Source organism: Alligator sinensis, unplaced genomic scaffold, assembly GCF_000455745.1.
Source record: "Alligator sinensis unplaced genomic scaffold, ASM45574v1 scaffold502_1, whole genome shotgun sequence".
Taxonomy (NCBI): Eukaryota; Metazoa; Chordata; order Crocodylia; family Alligatoridae; genus Alligator; species Alligator sinensis.
Window position 1 is genome coordinate 342,114 of NW_005841896.1, and position 13,586 is coordinate 355,699.

General features: G+C 42.2%; 1 protein-coding gene across 1 annotated transcript in view; it reads left to right on the forward strand.

Moving 5' to 3' along the window:
* The window catches only part of SCUBE2 (signal peptide, CUB domain and EGF like domain containing 2), a 79,559-nt gene that overhangs the window by 44,175 nt on the left and 21,798 nt on the right, over positions 1–13,586 (forward strand). Inside the window, exons 11-16 of the mRNA XM_014517201.2 lie at positions 2,887–3,009; positions 3,444–3,551; positions 4,684–4,770; positions 5,504–5,608; positions 7,052–7,207; positions 7,560–7,763. Coding sequence (XP_014372687.1) covers positions 2,887–3,009; positions 3,444–3,551; positions 4,684–4,770; positions 5,504–5,608; positions 7,052–7,207; positions 7,560–7,763 — 783 coding nt within the window. The remainder of the gene's footprint in view (positions 1–2,886; positions 3,010–3,443; positions 3,552–4,683; positions 4,771–5,503; positions 5,609–7,051; positions 7,208–7,559; positions 7,764–13,586) is intronic.

The following is a 13,586-nucleotide window of genomic DNA, read 5'->3' on the forward strand; positions in this document are numbered from 1 at the left end:
CTAGTCCTAGCTCTATGTCCGCCTTAGCTTTCCTAACAGCTCCCCTACAGGCCCGAGCAGTGGAGGTATACTCCTCTTTGGAGATCACCCCCGCATTCCACCAGGTGTACGCTGCCTTTTTGGCAACCAGGCATTCCCGGATGTCCTGGGTGAGCCAAGGAGGCTTTTGGGCACTCTTGCCCCCCTTGCTTCTTGTTGGGATTGTCACCCCTTGGGCCCTGAGTATCGTCTCCTTAAGGAACGACCATTCATCTTGGGCACTGAGTTCCCCTGCCCTCGAGAACCCCAGCGCCTCTCCCACCAATCTCCTCAACTCGTTGAAGTTGGCCCTCTTGAAGTCTAGGGCTACTGCCTTGCTGCAGGCCCTTGTCACCCTGCGCTGGATGATGAATTCCAGCAAGCGATGATTGCTATCACCCAGGTGGTCAAGGACCTGGAGCCCCCTTACCAGATCATCGCCTGTGGCCAGGACCAGGTCCAACAGGGCATTCCCTCTGGTGGGAGTCAGAATGGGCACATTTGAACTTGGGGACCATGACAGAAATGTGTCACCCAGTTTGCAGGTCTTCACTTCATTTGGGGTCCTATAAGCTGTGTGTACGAACATAAGCTGGGGTTTGTTTTTTTTTAGAGAAGTCTAAGGGAATAGGGCGCCCCCAGGATATGATGTCTTCTACAGTGGGGTGGGGTTGAGTCAAACATCTGGCTCACAGGACTTTTCATGGGTTGGACAACCCTCCAGATCCAGCCCATGGAGTTTGTCACCACAGCAGTTACAGCTGCTGTTTTGATATGGGGGTTAATGATGCTGCTGCTCACCCTCCCAGTTCCCCTTACCTTCTGCTTAATTTCTGGTTTTCAGTCACCTTTGGTGACCAAAATTGGCAGCAGTCAGCAGTGGCAAAAGGGTTGAGAAGGAGGGAGGGACACTGAGCGGCAGCGATGTTAACTCTCTGGTTGCTAGCTGAAACAGTAGCTTTGGCAACTGCAGGAAGAAGCACCATGGATCAAATCCAGGGGTATGTCATCTGGCCTGCAAGAAGCCCTGCAGGCTGGATGATCCACCCTTTGGCTGTGCCCCCCTGCCGGCAGCTCATTTGAGTTTGATGCCCCTGTCCTAAGGTATAGATGCATTGAAATTTGGACACTTGCTTTCTGGTTCCTTTGAAAATCTTAGCCTATGTGTTTATGAATATGGGGGACTAATGGCAATTGGTTTAAGTCATGCATAACAAAGGCAGCTGCTCTACCGGCTTTCCTGAACAGTGTTGCCAGCATACCACAAGTGTGAAGATGCTGTGTTGCAAAATGGTTTCTAGATTCTTTCAGCCAGCAAGCAATAGGGTTGGAATCCATTGTTAACTCTTTCATAATCACTATAAGCTTGATGACTGAGAGAAGCTGACAGTAGTTTTGCAACACAGCTTCCCCATGAAAAAGCCAGATCTAGACTATGACTCTGGGAAAAAAAAACAATTTCTTCTACATTCTGCCTTCCAAAAACAAGGTGTGTGTCTTATATGGGGGTGTGCTGTGTATGAGAAAATATGGTATATATTATTTGACTACCTTTTAATAGTTGGTCTGATTAAGGGTGGTAGAGTCATATTATCACACTTAGAAAATTGCTTCATTTGCCTGTAAAATTTGCTCTTTAAGGGCTGTGCCATTGGATTTCGGATGGAACAGGATCAAGCCATAAAAGATGCATTTTGCATGCACACTGTCATAGGTGACTTTGCACTGTGTGTATTCTTTATATACTCAGCTAGGATGTCCAGGTGGGGTGGGGGGTGGGCTTCCTTCCTTCCTTGGAAAAGATGATGCAAAGTGTTGGGATCAATGGCATTATGAATAACCAGCAGGAAGTGAGAAAATGGTGAGCTGGCTCCTGGATCTGGAGCTGCAGGCTGTAGACATCTATACTGCAGGAAAAATAAATACTTCTTCATATAATTACGATAGGAAACTACTACCCAAGGCAATAGGCATCATGGTAAGATCCATTCAAAAGCTAAGCCCTGCAGGCTGAAGAGCTTGGGGATTGATTAGTTGCAGCATGTACGTTTCTGTGAAGGGCAGGAAGTAAGAGAAGCGGTCATGAGTTTGACCCTGAGGGAGAGCAAAGAGACAAGGGTCTCTGGGTTACAGGATGTCCAGGAAAGAGAAACTTTGAAACTGAAATGGAAACTTGCTTTTGCTGTGTTAAGGGATATTAGGGGTAAACAAACTGAATTGCATAAACCACCCCCACTCCTATTGCCTTCTAATGGAAACTACCTGGCAAAGTCCCCAAAGTGGTCTGACTGTTTAGGCCAAAAAAGCATAGCAATACAATGGAAAGTATTGTCCACTTTTATTCGTTGACCATGAAATAAAATATATTTTAACATTATAATATATATGTGTGTGTGTGCGCGCGCATATAAATGAAGGCATAATGTATGCATTATATATATAATACGCATTTGAACTTTTAAGGCAAATGGTTGTTGTGTGTCTTGCATCCTATCACATGGTTTTGTTTCAAACATAATAATAACCAAAAACAATACAATGTATGTTTGGTTTAATTGCATTTTCCTTTGTTAAGAGCCTGTAAATTTTTGAAGCCCATTCTTGAGGCTGGAATGTTTTAGTTACAGTCAATTTTGGTAATATTTAACATTGAAAGTAAATCATTTAAATCAATGTTAACATTCATTAAAAGACTGCAGGGAATGCACAGATATTTAGGGCAGGATATTCAAAAGGCACCCAGAAAATTACAGCCTGACCATATGAAGTATGCTGCCCAGTTACCACAATTTTATGTCTGGATTTTACAGTGAGTGAAATTGTTTCTAGATTAACAGTTTAAAAAGGTATTTTCATCCTTTTCTTCAGATATTAATGAATGTAGTATCAACAATGGAGGATGTCAACAGACCTGCATGAATACATTAGGAGATTATGAATGTCAGTGTCACTCCAACCAGAAATTGCACTGGAATAAGAAAGACTGCGTTGGTAAGGCACATAGAAAACATGTGTGCTTGAAGGTGATGCAGCTCTAGGTAGTTGTGAAAATCTTGATCCATCCCGTTAAGCAGCATGGATCGTCATGGCCTTTGTTAGATTTCTGCTTTACTTTTAAGTAGCCATGCTAGCCATTGCTGGAATAGGTGAAAAACAGGAGATACTTTAAGGGGCTTTGGTGCTTTCTTCCTTTGCTTTTACCTAGGCTTCTTTCTGTGTTTTCTTTTGTGCTTTACTGCATGAAAAAATATTTTGGGCATAGTTTTACATGAAAGGAAATTTATATATATGGTTTAATCCTTATGTTATCTCCCTTTCTCCCCGTCTCTCTGTATTGAATATTGAAGGTTGCTGCATGTCCATCTCTGTTTGCCACATGTAGATATTTTACTTCTCCCATGAGTATTTATATTTATCTTGTTTAGAAGGGTACTTGCCTGATATGTCACCCAAAGTATTGCTGCGCTGCACTAAAAGTGGTGGGAATGATGGGTGCATCTTAAGCTGTCCCTCGGATGTCCATGTTATTTCTGGTAAGCCACACAGACAAAGCACAGTATAGTTGTCCAAAGTGTGCTGTTATGTGAAGAATGAAGGAGTAATAATGCTAGCACTTGTGAAGGTCTTTGAGGCACAGTGGCAGAGTACATAAGGTGTCACTGTGGCTCTGGAGCAGTGGTGGTCAGTTTTGGTCCTGCAGGCCAGATGAAAGGTGTGGGGCGAGTCTGTGGGCCATTTTGGGCCTTACTCTGCCCCTGTTCACTGGGATTATGCCTTGGCTCCTTGTGCCACCTCTGCCCAGATGGAACCTAATCCTGGATGGATGGGGGGGTGGTATGTGGGCCTGCTAGAGGTGCTGTGGGGCCCTGGGGCCCAATCCAGATGCTCAGGACGGTGTGAGACTCCATGGGGAGCCCTGTGGTACATATCTGGCCTGCAGATAAGCCCTGTGGTACATATCTGGCCTGCAGGTTGAGCACCCCTGTTCTGGTGTAATCAGTTCATGTTTCATCCTGGACTTGTGCCAAAGGCTGCCCCCAGTCAACCCAGCTATAAATGGGAATCTGGTCATTTGGGCAGGGGACTCAAAGGCAGCCAGATGATGTGCTAATCCTTATGTGCCATTGGTTATAGCAACTTAATGTATCTGTGACTCATGAAGGTGTAAGAAAATAAGCAACCAAAGGAGAAAACCTCCTCCCTTCAAACAGGGACCTCTGTATCCCTGCCAGAATCCTAAGAATCCTTTTCTTATAATCCCTCTACCTTCATATCACCTCACCACAACTGTCCTTTAGCAAGAGTGGACAGGGCAGAACTCTTAAGTGTTTCTGGTGCCATTCCCAAAACAGCCCAGGGCCAGCTGTTGAATGATAGAAGCCCTGTTCAGAGCTGAGCCTGCCATCTTAGGAACCTGAGATCAGGTCCAGCTTTTGGATATAGGGCTAAAAGGGCAAACAGGGTCTTGATTATTTGCCAACACTGAGGCAAATTGACCTCAGAGCTATTCCAAAGCTGGGAACATAGCTCCAAGGCTAAGTGTCATCTTTGAAAAAGGCAGTGCCCATGTAACTCAATCCTACAAATGCCTTACACAGGTGAAGGGCATCCAGTTCTTATGTGGTTTGTATCTTTACTTTGTCTGCCTGTATCATCTGTTGTTAGGAATACAAGAGGCCTACACTCTCACCTGTGGCAGCTCCTCTCCGCCTAAGAAAAAGCAACAAAGTACAAATGAATCTACTTGGCTTGGTAATTACTAGATTTACTTGTTGCATGTAAATCCTGTTGACTCATTATTATAAGGGTATTATAAGACAGGGATATATTATTCCGTTTGTGTTTTGTTTCCTCTTTGGTTGTATTCCTTCAGTTTTTTCTTCCTCTTCATTCATATGTCAGAGTGCACAGCTCTTGCATAAATGAGGATTCTTCTCTTGAAGTCCTTGTGTGGCTTCACCAGCATTACCCGTGTGCCTAAGATCCAAATTATTAGGTACATGAACAGCCCATCTGTGGAGCTACATGTATGTCTTTATCCACTTCTATTGGAAAATTTGACTATGTATAATCTATGTGTCTCACTTAGCTTAACAGTAACATTTATTTAAGATGTAGGAGTGTGAAAGATGCTACTGTACATAAACAATAGGTGCAGATCTTAAGCTGGTATAAATCAATGTATCTCTTTGACTCTAGCAAAACTGTTCATATTTACACAAGTTCTGCCTCTATGAACAATACCTTTCCTGCAGCTAAAATATATCACAGCTTCTTAATGTAGTTCCAGTTATGAATTAACTACCAGCAGAATAAGACTAGTATCTCATTCAGCATCCCCCCTGTGATTCCATCTTTCCACAAACAGCAGTGTTTTTAGTGACATATAGGTTTACATTATGCAGTTGTAGTGACCTGCTTGACATTGTGGTATTTCAGTCTTTTTCTTTTTTAAAGTAACTTGTCATTGTTTCTTTGTGTGAAGATACCTCAGCCATCAAGATAAGTGTAACCTTTAAATTTAATGAAGGAAAATGTAGTTTGAAAAAGACTGAGATGTTTCAAGAAGGTCTGCAGCAAATTATATCAGGTATGGATGTATATGTACAGGTAAGCAAGCTAATGCTATAGATCAGGGATTTTTAAATATTTTCGTGACATGAAATGGTCTTCAGTAATAAACAGGGAGCTTTGCAAATTTCCTCTCTCCCCATATGTGGTGATAGGAACCATGCCCTTCCCCACTGTAATTCTAGGAACAATTCTGTTGCATCTTGGAAAAGGCACATTAGGAAAGTTCTCCTGTATTTTTTTTTTTTACCAATCTAAATTTCATGAGAATACTCTCTCTTTTTGCTCTTCATATCTTTTTATGACTTTCTAATCTTAAACATGCTTCTCTTAACCTTGGTTTCCTTCTTTCCTGCATCTTTGAACAGAAACATGTCCTGCCTCTTCCATCTTCCCTTTCCTCTGTGATTATGCTGCCTGGTTGCTAATTCCATGTACCTGATGCCACATTGAAGAAACCTCTGGCTTCTTTCTTCCTGTTCATCCTTTTTCTCCAGTTTCGCTCTTGTTTCCCTGCTTCTTCCTTTTATATTGCAGAAACTTCTAATAGACACAGCTAGATTGGCTCCTCTCACACACTTTTAGCTGCTTTGAGGTAGGAAACATGATGTGGAAACTTGTAAAGGCAGCTAGAAACAAAAAGGAGGACTTTAACCTATGACCTGCCCACAAAATGTAGTTTGAGATGAATCTGAGTGAAATAAAAGAATAATAAAGAGCAAGGCCCCCTTGCTGAAAGAGGAATCAGTACATAGCTGTATCATGGTCAATCTTTACTTGGCTGGACTTGAAAAAGAAAATTAACTGAAAATAAAAATAATCCACCATATTGGTTTGCTTGGCTTTAAATGAACAGCAACCATACTAGATATTTAATGAAAGTGCATATTTATTTCAGGACCAAAACGTGATCTGGACGTTTTCTTAAATACATATTGTTTCCTCATGGAAAACTTGGTGAACATTTTCTGAAAGGCCTGTGCGTGCTGAAACTTGCCCCAGATTAATTTAAACATTGTTGGAAGTGAGTGGGGCTTTCACACCAGAGCAAGCAAGAGATTTTCCCTTGAATAATTTTAACTCATCCTGAGCAGGCAGATAGCATGGTTCTAATAGCATATCTCAAAGAAGATAATGAAGAACTTGCTGGCAGCTGCTTGGTTTAAGTGGGCTTGTAGCTTTAGCAAGGTTCAGATCTTAGTGGTGGGATGTGCTCAGTGGGTCAACACAGTACAGCCGGACCTTTAGCTGGTGTAATTTGCTGCGGCACTGTTGAAGTCACTGAAGCTACCCTTGTGTTCGTCAATTGAGAATCCAGCCCCATTGTTTGTAGTTTATTAGCATCTGGAGTTAATCATTTAGTCTCCTCACAGTCTTCATAACAAAATATTTACTGAGCTCTAGTGAATATCCAGTAATATAGTTGGCCAAGCTTTTGCTTCCTTTAATTTTGTTCATGCAGAGAAACATAACTCAGTAACGGAGAGCTTCTACTATGTAAACCTAACATGCAGCTCTGGCAAGAAAGTTCACGGAGCCTTCAACAGACTGGCGGCAGCTAAAGAAATGTTTATCACTGCGGATTTTGAGCTTGAAACAAACCAAAAGGAGGTGACAGGTTGGTTGGAAAATGATCCAAGGTGCATATGAATGCTTCTTGCAGTTAGATCCTTAATTTTCTTTATCTTTCACTTTCATCTTTATGCAAAATTTAATCATAAAAGTATCTCCTGTTTTGAAGCTTCATTTTATTGATTTAGAAAGTGTGAGGGCCTTGCCTAGCTCCTAAAATCAGAGTGCTCCTATACTTAAAAAATTTCTGTTACAATTACTTTTCTTCTTGTTTGCTGGTGTAATTTCTTGAAGACTGCACCCGGGTTGACACAGTTTGTATTTCCATTGAATCAGATACTGCTGCATACTGTTGTTAATACTGAAGGACCCTCATTTTCACCCTTGTTACCTTTTAGACATGTGTGATCTGCGCTGTGCACGAAAACGGACTGAGAAGAGACTGCGCAAAACCATTCGAACCTTGAGGAAGGTAATCAACAAGGAGCAGTTCCATGTTCGCCTCTCTGGCATAGACCATGAAGTGGTCAGAAAGTCTGTGAAGCTCTCAGATCCACCAGAGTTCTGCAGTTTGGGACAAGTACGTGTGGAGAACAGATGTGGTACGTGTTGTGAAGAAACAAGCATAACTTTGAGACATGCCCCTTTTGTTCTCTCTGCTTGGTGGAGGTCTTGTGTGCTAGATGAGCTTTATGGGAGAGTTACAAACTCACAAAAACAGGGCTTAACAGAGGAACACTGCACTTAATGATTAATCATTAAGTGCAGTGTATGCAGTAATGAACACTTAATCATTAAGTGTTCATTAGTTAATTAAGTAATTAACACTTAATGATTGTAGTACTAGCAGCACCACCATAATGCAGCCTGTGAGACACTTCTGGAGTACAAAGGTTTAAGGAGAGGGGTCAGACATTCTCTTAATACGGTCCTAATGACCATGACAGCGAATTCAAGCTGCATAGTGTACACAGCATGTAAGTGCTTTAGAGAATCAGTAAGGCTTTAAAATGCTTGTTAGACTCAATTAGACTTTTCGGCTTTTTGGACAAGTTAGCATGCCTTCCAAGCAGCCACTGCAGTTCAGCTGTGGAATAGATGTTCTAATCTGGAAGGGCTAATTCCTGGAAAGCTCCAATTCATTTTGGAATTCCATATCATAAGGAGAAAAATGTTGTGAATGACGAAACATTTTTATTCAAGCAGGTCAAGCACAAGAGATCTGTCTGTCCCCTGTACTCAGACTACACAGGGGTCATGTTGGAAGTGAGCTGCAACTTATTTCCTCTCAGTTCTGTAATAAGGCTAGGCAAAGCTTTAGGAGATTCACCCAATGTGTGATTTGAAGTTTTCAGAACTGTAATGTCTCATGAAGGAGACAGTAAAAACTGTAAAGGCCCAGTCTGGAGAATAGCAACAAGTTAAGAGGTTTTTCCATTCTTCATGTTTCATCCTCTGGCATGTGCACTTTGCAGGTTTGTCCCCTATGGGCAAATGATTTAAGGGAAGGCAAAATAGCAATTCCTAATCTGTAAGGTTTTATCAGATAACTGCAATTACCAGCCTACGATATGTTTCCTTTCATCATGCCTATTGCACAAACATCTATCCTGTCACGTTCTACTTTTACATTCAGCATCCTTTGTTTTGACAAATGCCAAAATACCATATGTATATACAGCTACTCTGAAATGCAGCTGTCCTTGACGGAGAGAGTAGGAAGCACCCTAGTGCAGTGCACATGCAATAGCAAGGAGTGGAAATTTTGTTCTGGTGTTATGCGTGTGTCTGTGTGTGTGTGTGTGTGTGAGAGAGAGAGAGACTGAGTATTATTGCCTTCTTGTGGCTGACTCATCAAGAGAAGATAAAGCCTAACCCACCTCTTCCACCTGTTCCCCTTTAGTTCAAAAAGGTGAGGTCCATTGATTCTGGATGGGAGGCTGTATTTGTCTATGACAGAGAAATATATCTAATAGATTGGCCTGTTGACTGAAGTTGAAGACGGAGAGAACAAACATATTAGTTCTACAATGCAGCTTTGTGTAATAGATAGAAACAAAACAAACTTAACCTGGGACAATGTCAACTTCCAAGCTTCTTGTTTTAGTCTGCAGAAAAGGATACCAGTGCTTGGATAATATCACAATGAGCAAACTAGAAATACTGAATGTAGACAAGTTATCCCTAACACAAATGGTAGCTCTTGGGAGTTAATTTATGTCTTTTTTTTTTTGGTGTTTGCTTTTTTTTTATCCAGAGCTAAATTAAACTTATAAGTAGAAACTGTAATGATGGGAGAGACATGAAAGAAGATGCATGTGATTGTTTTCCTATGTTGCAGAGTCATTATTTCTTTCTCATCAACGTTTAGAAGCTGTTGGCTCATAGGGCCTTGTAATGCCTGTCTGTCGTGGAGTGAATTTGTCACCTGTGAATGGTATCTGGACAGTAAAACTGTGAAGAGAGAGGTTCTGCATATAACAGCTAAGGTGGAACAAATACCTTTTGTCTGACCTCACTGGAATGGTGGCATTCTCAGACACACTAATACCATGGGTTAATCTTGCCACATAGATAGGATAGACCTGTTCTCCTCCACTTTTCTGCAACCTTACATTTTGCTGGTTGTTGGTATGATCTGGGCACCTGGCTAAAACACAGTTTGATTCTCCTGCCTCTACTGCAAGTGTTTGAACTGTGTGAGAGGATGTTACAGTTCTAACCAGGTCAGCCAACATAGTTGTTGTTTTGGTATGGACTGGATCTTGCCTTCTGTTCAGCAGAACTTTCCTATAGACTAGATATCTATTCACAGGCCCAGACTTTTGCTCTCAGTCTTTCTCTCCATTGTTTTCAATAGCGTTTATGTTTTTCCATTAGAAATTCTATGCCTTTTCATATAGTTGCTGTTTTATCTATCTTTTCTCACTCTTTTTTCTTGTATTTTTCATACATCTCACTGTCCTGTCTTTATTCATCCTGATTACTTTTCTTTACACCAGCATCCTGTTTTCCTTAGTTTTATTCCTTTTCACAGACATTAGGGCTGCAAGATCATCAAGTCCAGGCTCTATCCTTCTTTCTTTCTTTGAAATGTCTCTCCACCACTTTTCCTAAACCTTTTTTCCCTTTTCATATTTGTTCAGTAGGGGCTGGGAATTCAGTTAATTTCTTCCCTGTGTTCCCACACAAGTTTCTTTCCTTGATTCTGTTGTGGGACAGAAGTGGAATTATTGTACTGATTAGATTAGGATTTTGGAGGTAAATGGTGAAACACTTTCCCTAGCTTTAGTTAAGATGAACATATCTCAAAATGGGATCACCAAGGACAGCAGAAATAAATTTAATTCCAGCACAAGTCACCTTTCCTATATCACTGGATATTTGCATATATTTTCTTGTAAGTTGATTATAAAAATGAAATTGCCACTGGCTCAGAGAAATGGAGTCTTTCATCTTAGGGTTGCTAGTCAAAATCCAGTTCAGTTGGCCTGAAAGTTGATCTTCTGACCATCAATTTTGTGGTCCCAATCTCATGATTCCTTTTGTCCATATCACTGCACAAGAGTTCCAGTAAAGAGATGTATAGCTAGGTAATTAGTAGAATGCTATCTACTATGAATTGGTAGATTCAATAAAGTTGCTATGGCCTCAAAGTGGCTCCCACTGTGAAGCTCTAAAAATCTACCTCTTAATACTTATCAGAGAGATCATTGCTATAAATGGTACCTTCATTAAGAATTTTTGCAGAGAGGCAAAAGCTGGGAACCAAATGGCCTTTTCATATCTAGAGGAAATTGGATCACTGTACTCAATGGAAGGGACCTCAGGAGGTCATCTGGTCCAACCCCCTGCTTAAAGCAGGACCATCCCCAACTAGATCATCCCAGCCAAAGCTTTGTCTACCCGGGTCTTAAAAACCTCCAAGGATGGAGATTCTAGCATGTCAGGATCTAAGCTAAATAAGCCCAGTTCCCTCAGCCTCTCCTCATAAGTCATGTGCCCCAGCCCCCAAGTCATTTGTGTTGCCCTCTGCTGGACTCTCTCCATTTTGTCCACATCCTTTCTGTGGTGGGAGGCCCAAAACTAAACACAGTACTCCAGATGTGGCCTTACCAGTGCTGAATAGAGGGGAATAATTACTTCCCTTGACCTACTGGCAACACACCTACCAATGCAGCCCAGTATGCCGTTAGTCTTCTTGGCAACAAGGGCTCATTGCTGGCTCATATTCAGCTTATTGTCCACTGTAAACTCCAGGTCCTTTTCTGCAGGGCGAAAACCCCAGTTCTTTTTCTGCGGGGCTGCTCCCCAGCCAGTCAGCCCGCAGTCTATATTGGTGCATGGGATTGTTCTGTCCTAAGCGCAGGACTTTGCACTTCTCCTTGTTGAACCTCATGAGATTCCTTTTGACCCAATTCTCCAATTTGTCTAGGCTACTCTGAATCCTAGCCCTACCCTCCGGTGTATCTACTACTCCTCCCCAGCTTGGTGTCACCTGCAAACTTGCTGAGGGTGCACTTTAAGTCATTTTCCTGGTCACTGATGAAGACATTGAACAAAACCAGCCCCAGGACTGACCTCTGGGGCACTCCACTTGATACTGGCTGCCAACTAGACATCGAGCCATTGATTACTACGTTCTGAGCCCAATGCTCCAGCCAGTTTTCTATTTACCTTACAGTTCATTCATCTAGCCTATACTTCCTTAACTTGCCTGTGAAAATGTTGTTGGAGACCATATCAAAAGCCTTGCTAAAATCAAGGTGCACCAAATCCACTGGTCTCCCTGCATCCACAGAGCCAGTCACCTCATCATAGAAGGCATCAGTCTGATTAGGCATGATCTGCCCTTGATGAATCCATGCTGACTGTTCCTAATCATCATCTTCTCCTCCAAATGCTTAGAAATGGATTCCTTGAGGATCTTCTTCATGATTTTTCCAGGGATTGAGGTGAGGCTGACTGGTTTATAGTTCTCTAGATCTTCCTTTTTCCCATTCTTAAATATGGGCACTGTGTTTGCCCTTTTCCAATTGTCTGGGACCTCTCCTGATCACCGTGAGTTTTCAAAGATGATAGCCAGTGGCTCTGTAATCACATCAGTCAACTCCCTCAGCACTTTTGGGTGTATCCCATCCAGCCCTATAGACTTTTACACGTCCAGCTCTTCTAAGTAGTCCCTAACCCACTCTTCTGCTCTTTTACCACTGAAGGCTGCTTCTGTTGAGTTACTGGGTGAAGTTACAGATACTCCAGAGAGTAGGGCTAGGGTCCAGAATGACTTGAATAGACTGGAGAAATGGTCCACTGTCAATCAGATGAGATTCAACATGGACAAGTGCAAAGGTCTGCACTTGGGACAGCATAATTGCATACACAAATAAAGACTGGGGAATGCCTGGCTAGACTGCAGTACTGCAGAAGAGGACCTGGGGGTTACAGTGAACCATAAGATGAATATGAGCCAATAGTGTGCTTTTGCTGGAAAAAAAAAGACAACAGCATCCTGGGTTGTATTAACAGAAGTGTATCTTGCAAATCAAGGGAAGTGATTCTCCCTATTCAGCACTGGTGCGACCACACCGTGGAGTACTGTGTTCAGTTTTAGGCCCCACACTTCAAGAAGGATGTGGACAGTTTGGACAGAGTCCAGGGCAAGGCAACAAAAATGATTAGGGGCCTGTGAGGCAAGACTTATGAGGAAAGTTTGAAAGAACAGGATTGTTTAGTTTGGAGAAGAGAAGACTGAGGAGGGATTTGATAACAGTCTTCAAATACCCAAAGGGCAATTTTAGAGAGGATGGAGATGGGCATTTTTCTGTGGTTGTTAAGGACAGAGCTAGGAACAATGGTTCAAGCTGGAGTATGGGAAATTCAGGTTGGAGATTGGGAGGAACTTTCTCACTATGAGAATGGTCAAGAATTAGAACAAACAGGCTACCTAGAAAAAATATGAGCTCTCCATCCTTGGAAGTTTTCAATAGTGACTGTGACAGACACTGGGCTGGGTTTAGTCAGGGATGATCTTGTCTTGAGCAGGGGCCTGGACTAGATGATCTTGTGATGTCCCTTCCAGCCCTACTTTCATAAGATCCTATCTGGAATGTTTGCCTCTAAGCAGAGGGGAAACATAGGCTTTTGACATCCACTGAGGAGTGTTTCTCAGTGAGGGAGAGAAAGACGCTTTGACCACTCTGATCCTGTTATATTTTGCCATATCAATCCAGAGGAGCTGTAAGTGAACTGACATAAGTTCTATGCAGCTCATGTGTGGCATGTTGGGCACTCTAAGCAGTTCAAGTGATGGGAGAAAGATGAAGAGGAAGCAGTGGCTAAGCCAGTGGTTCTCAATGTTTTTAAGCTTGAGGCATGCCTCAGAAAATGTCAGCTTTTAGGGTTCCTATAGATGTGTGGGGACTCTG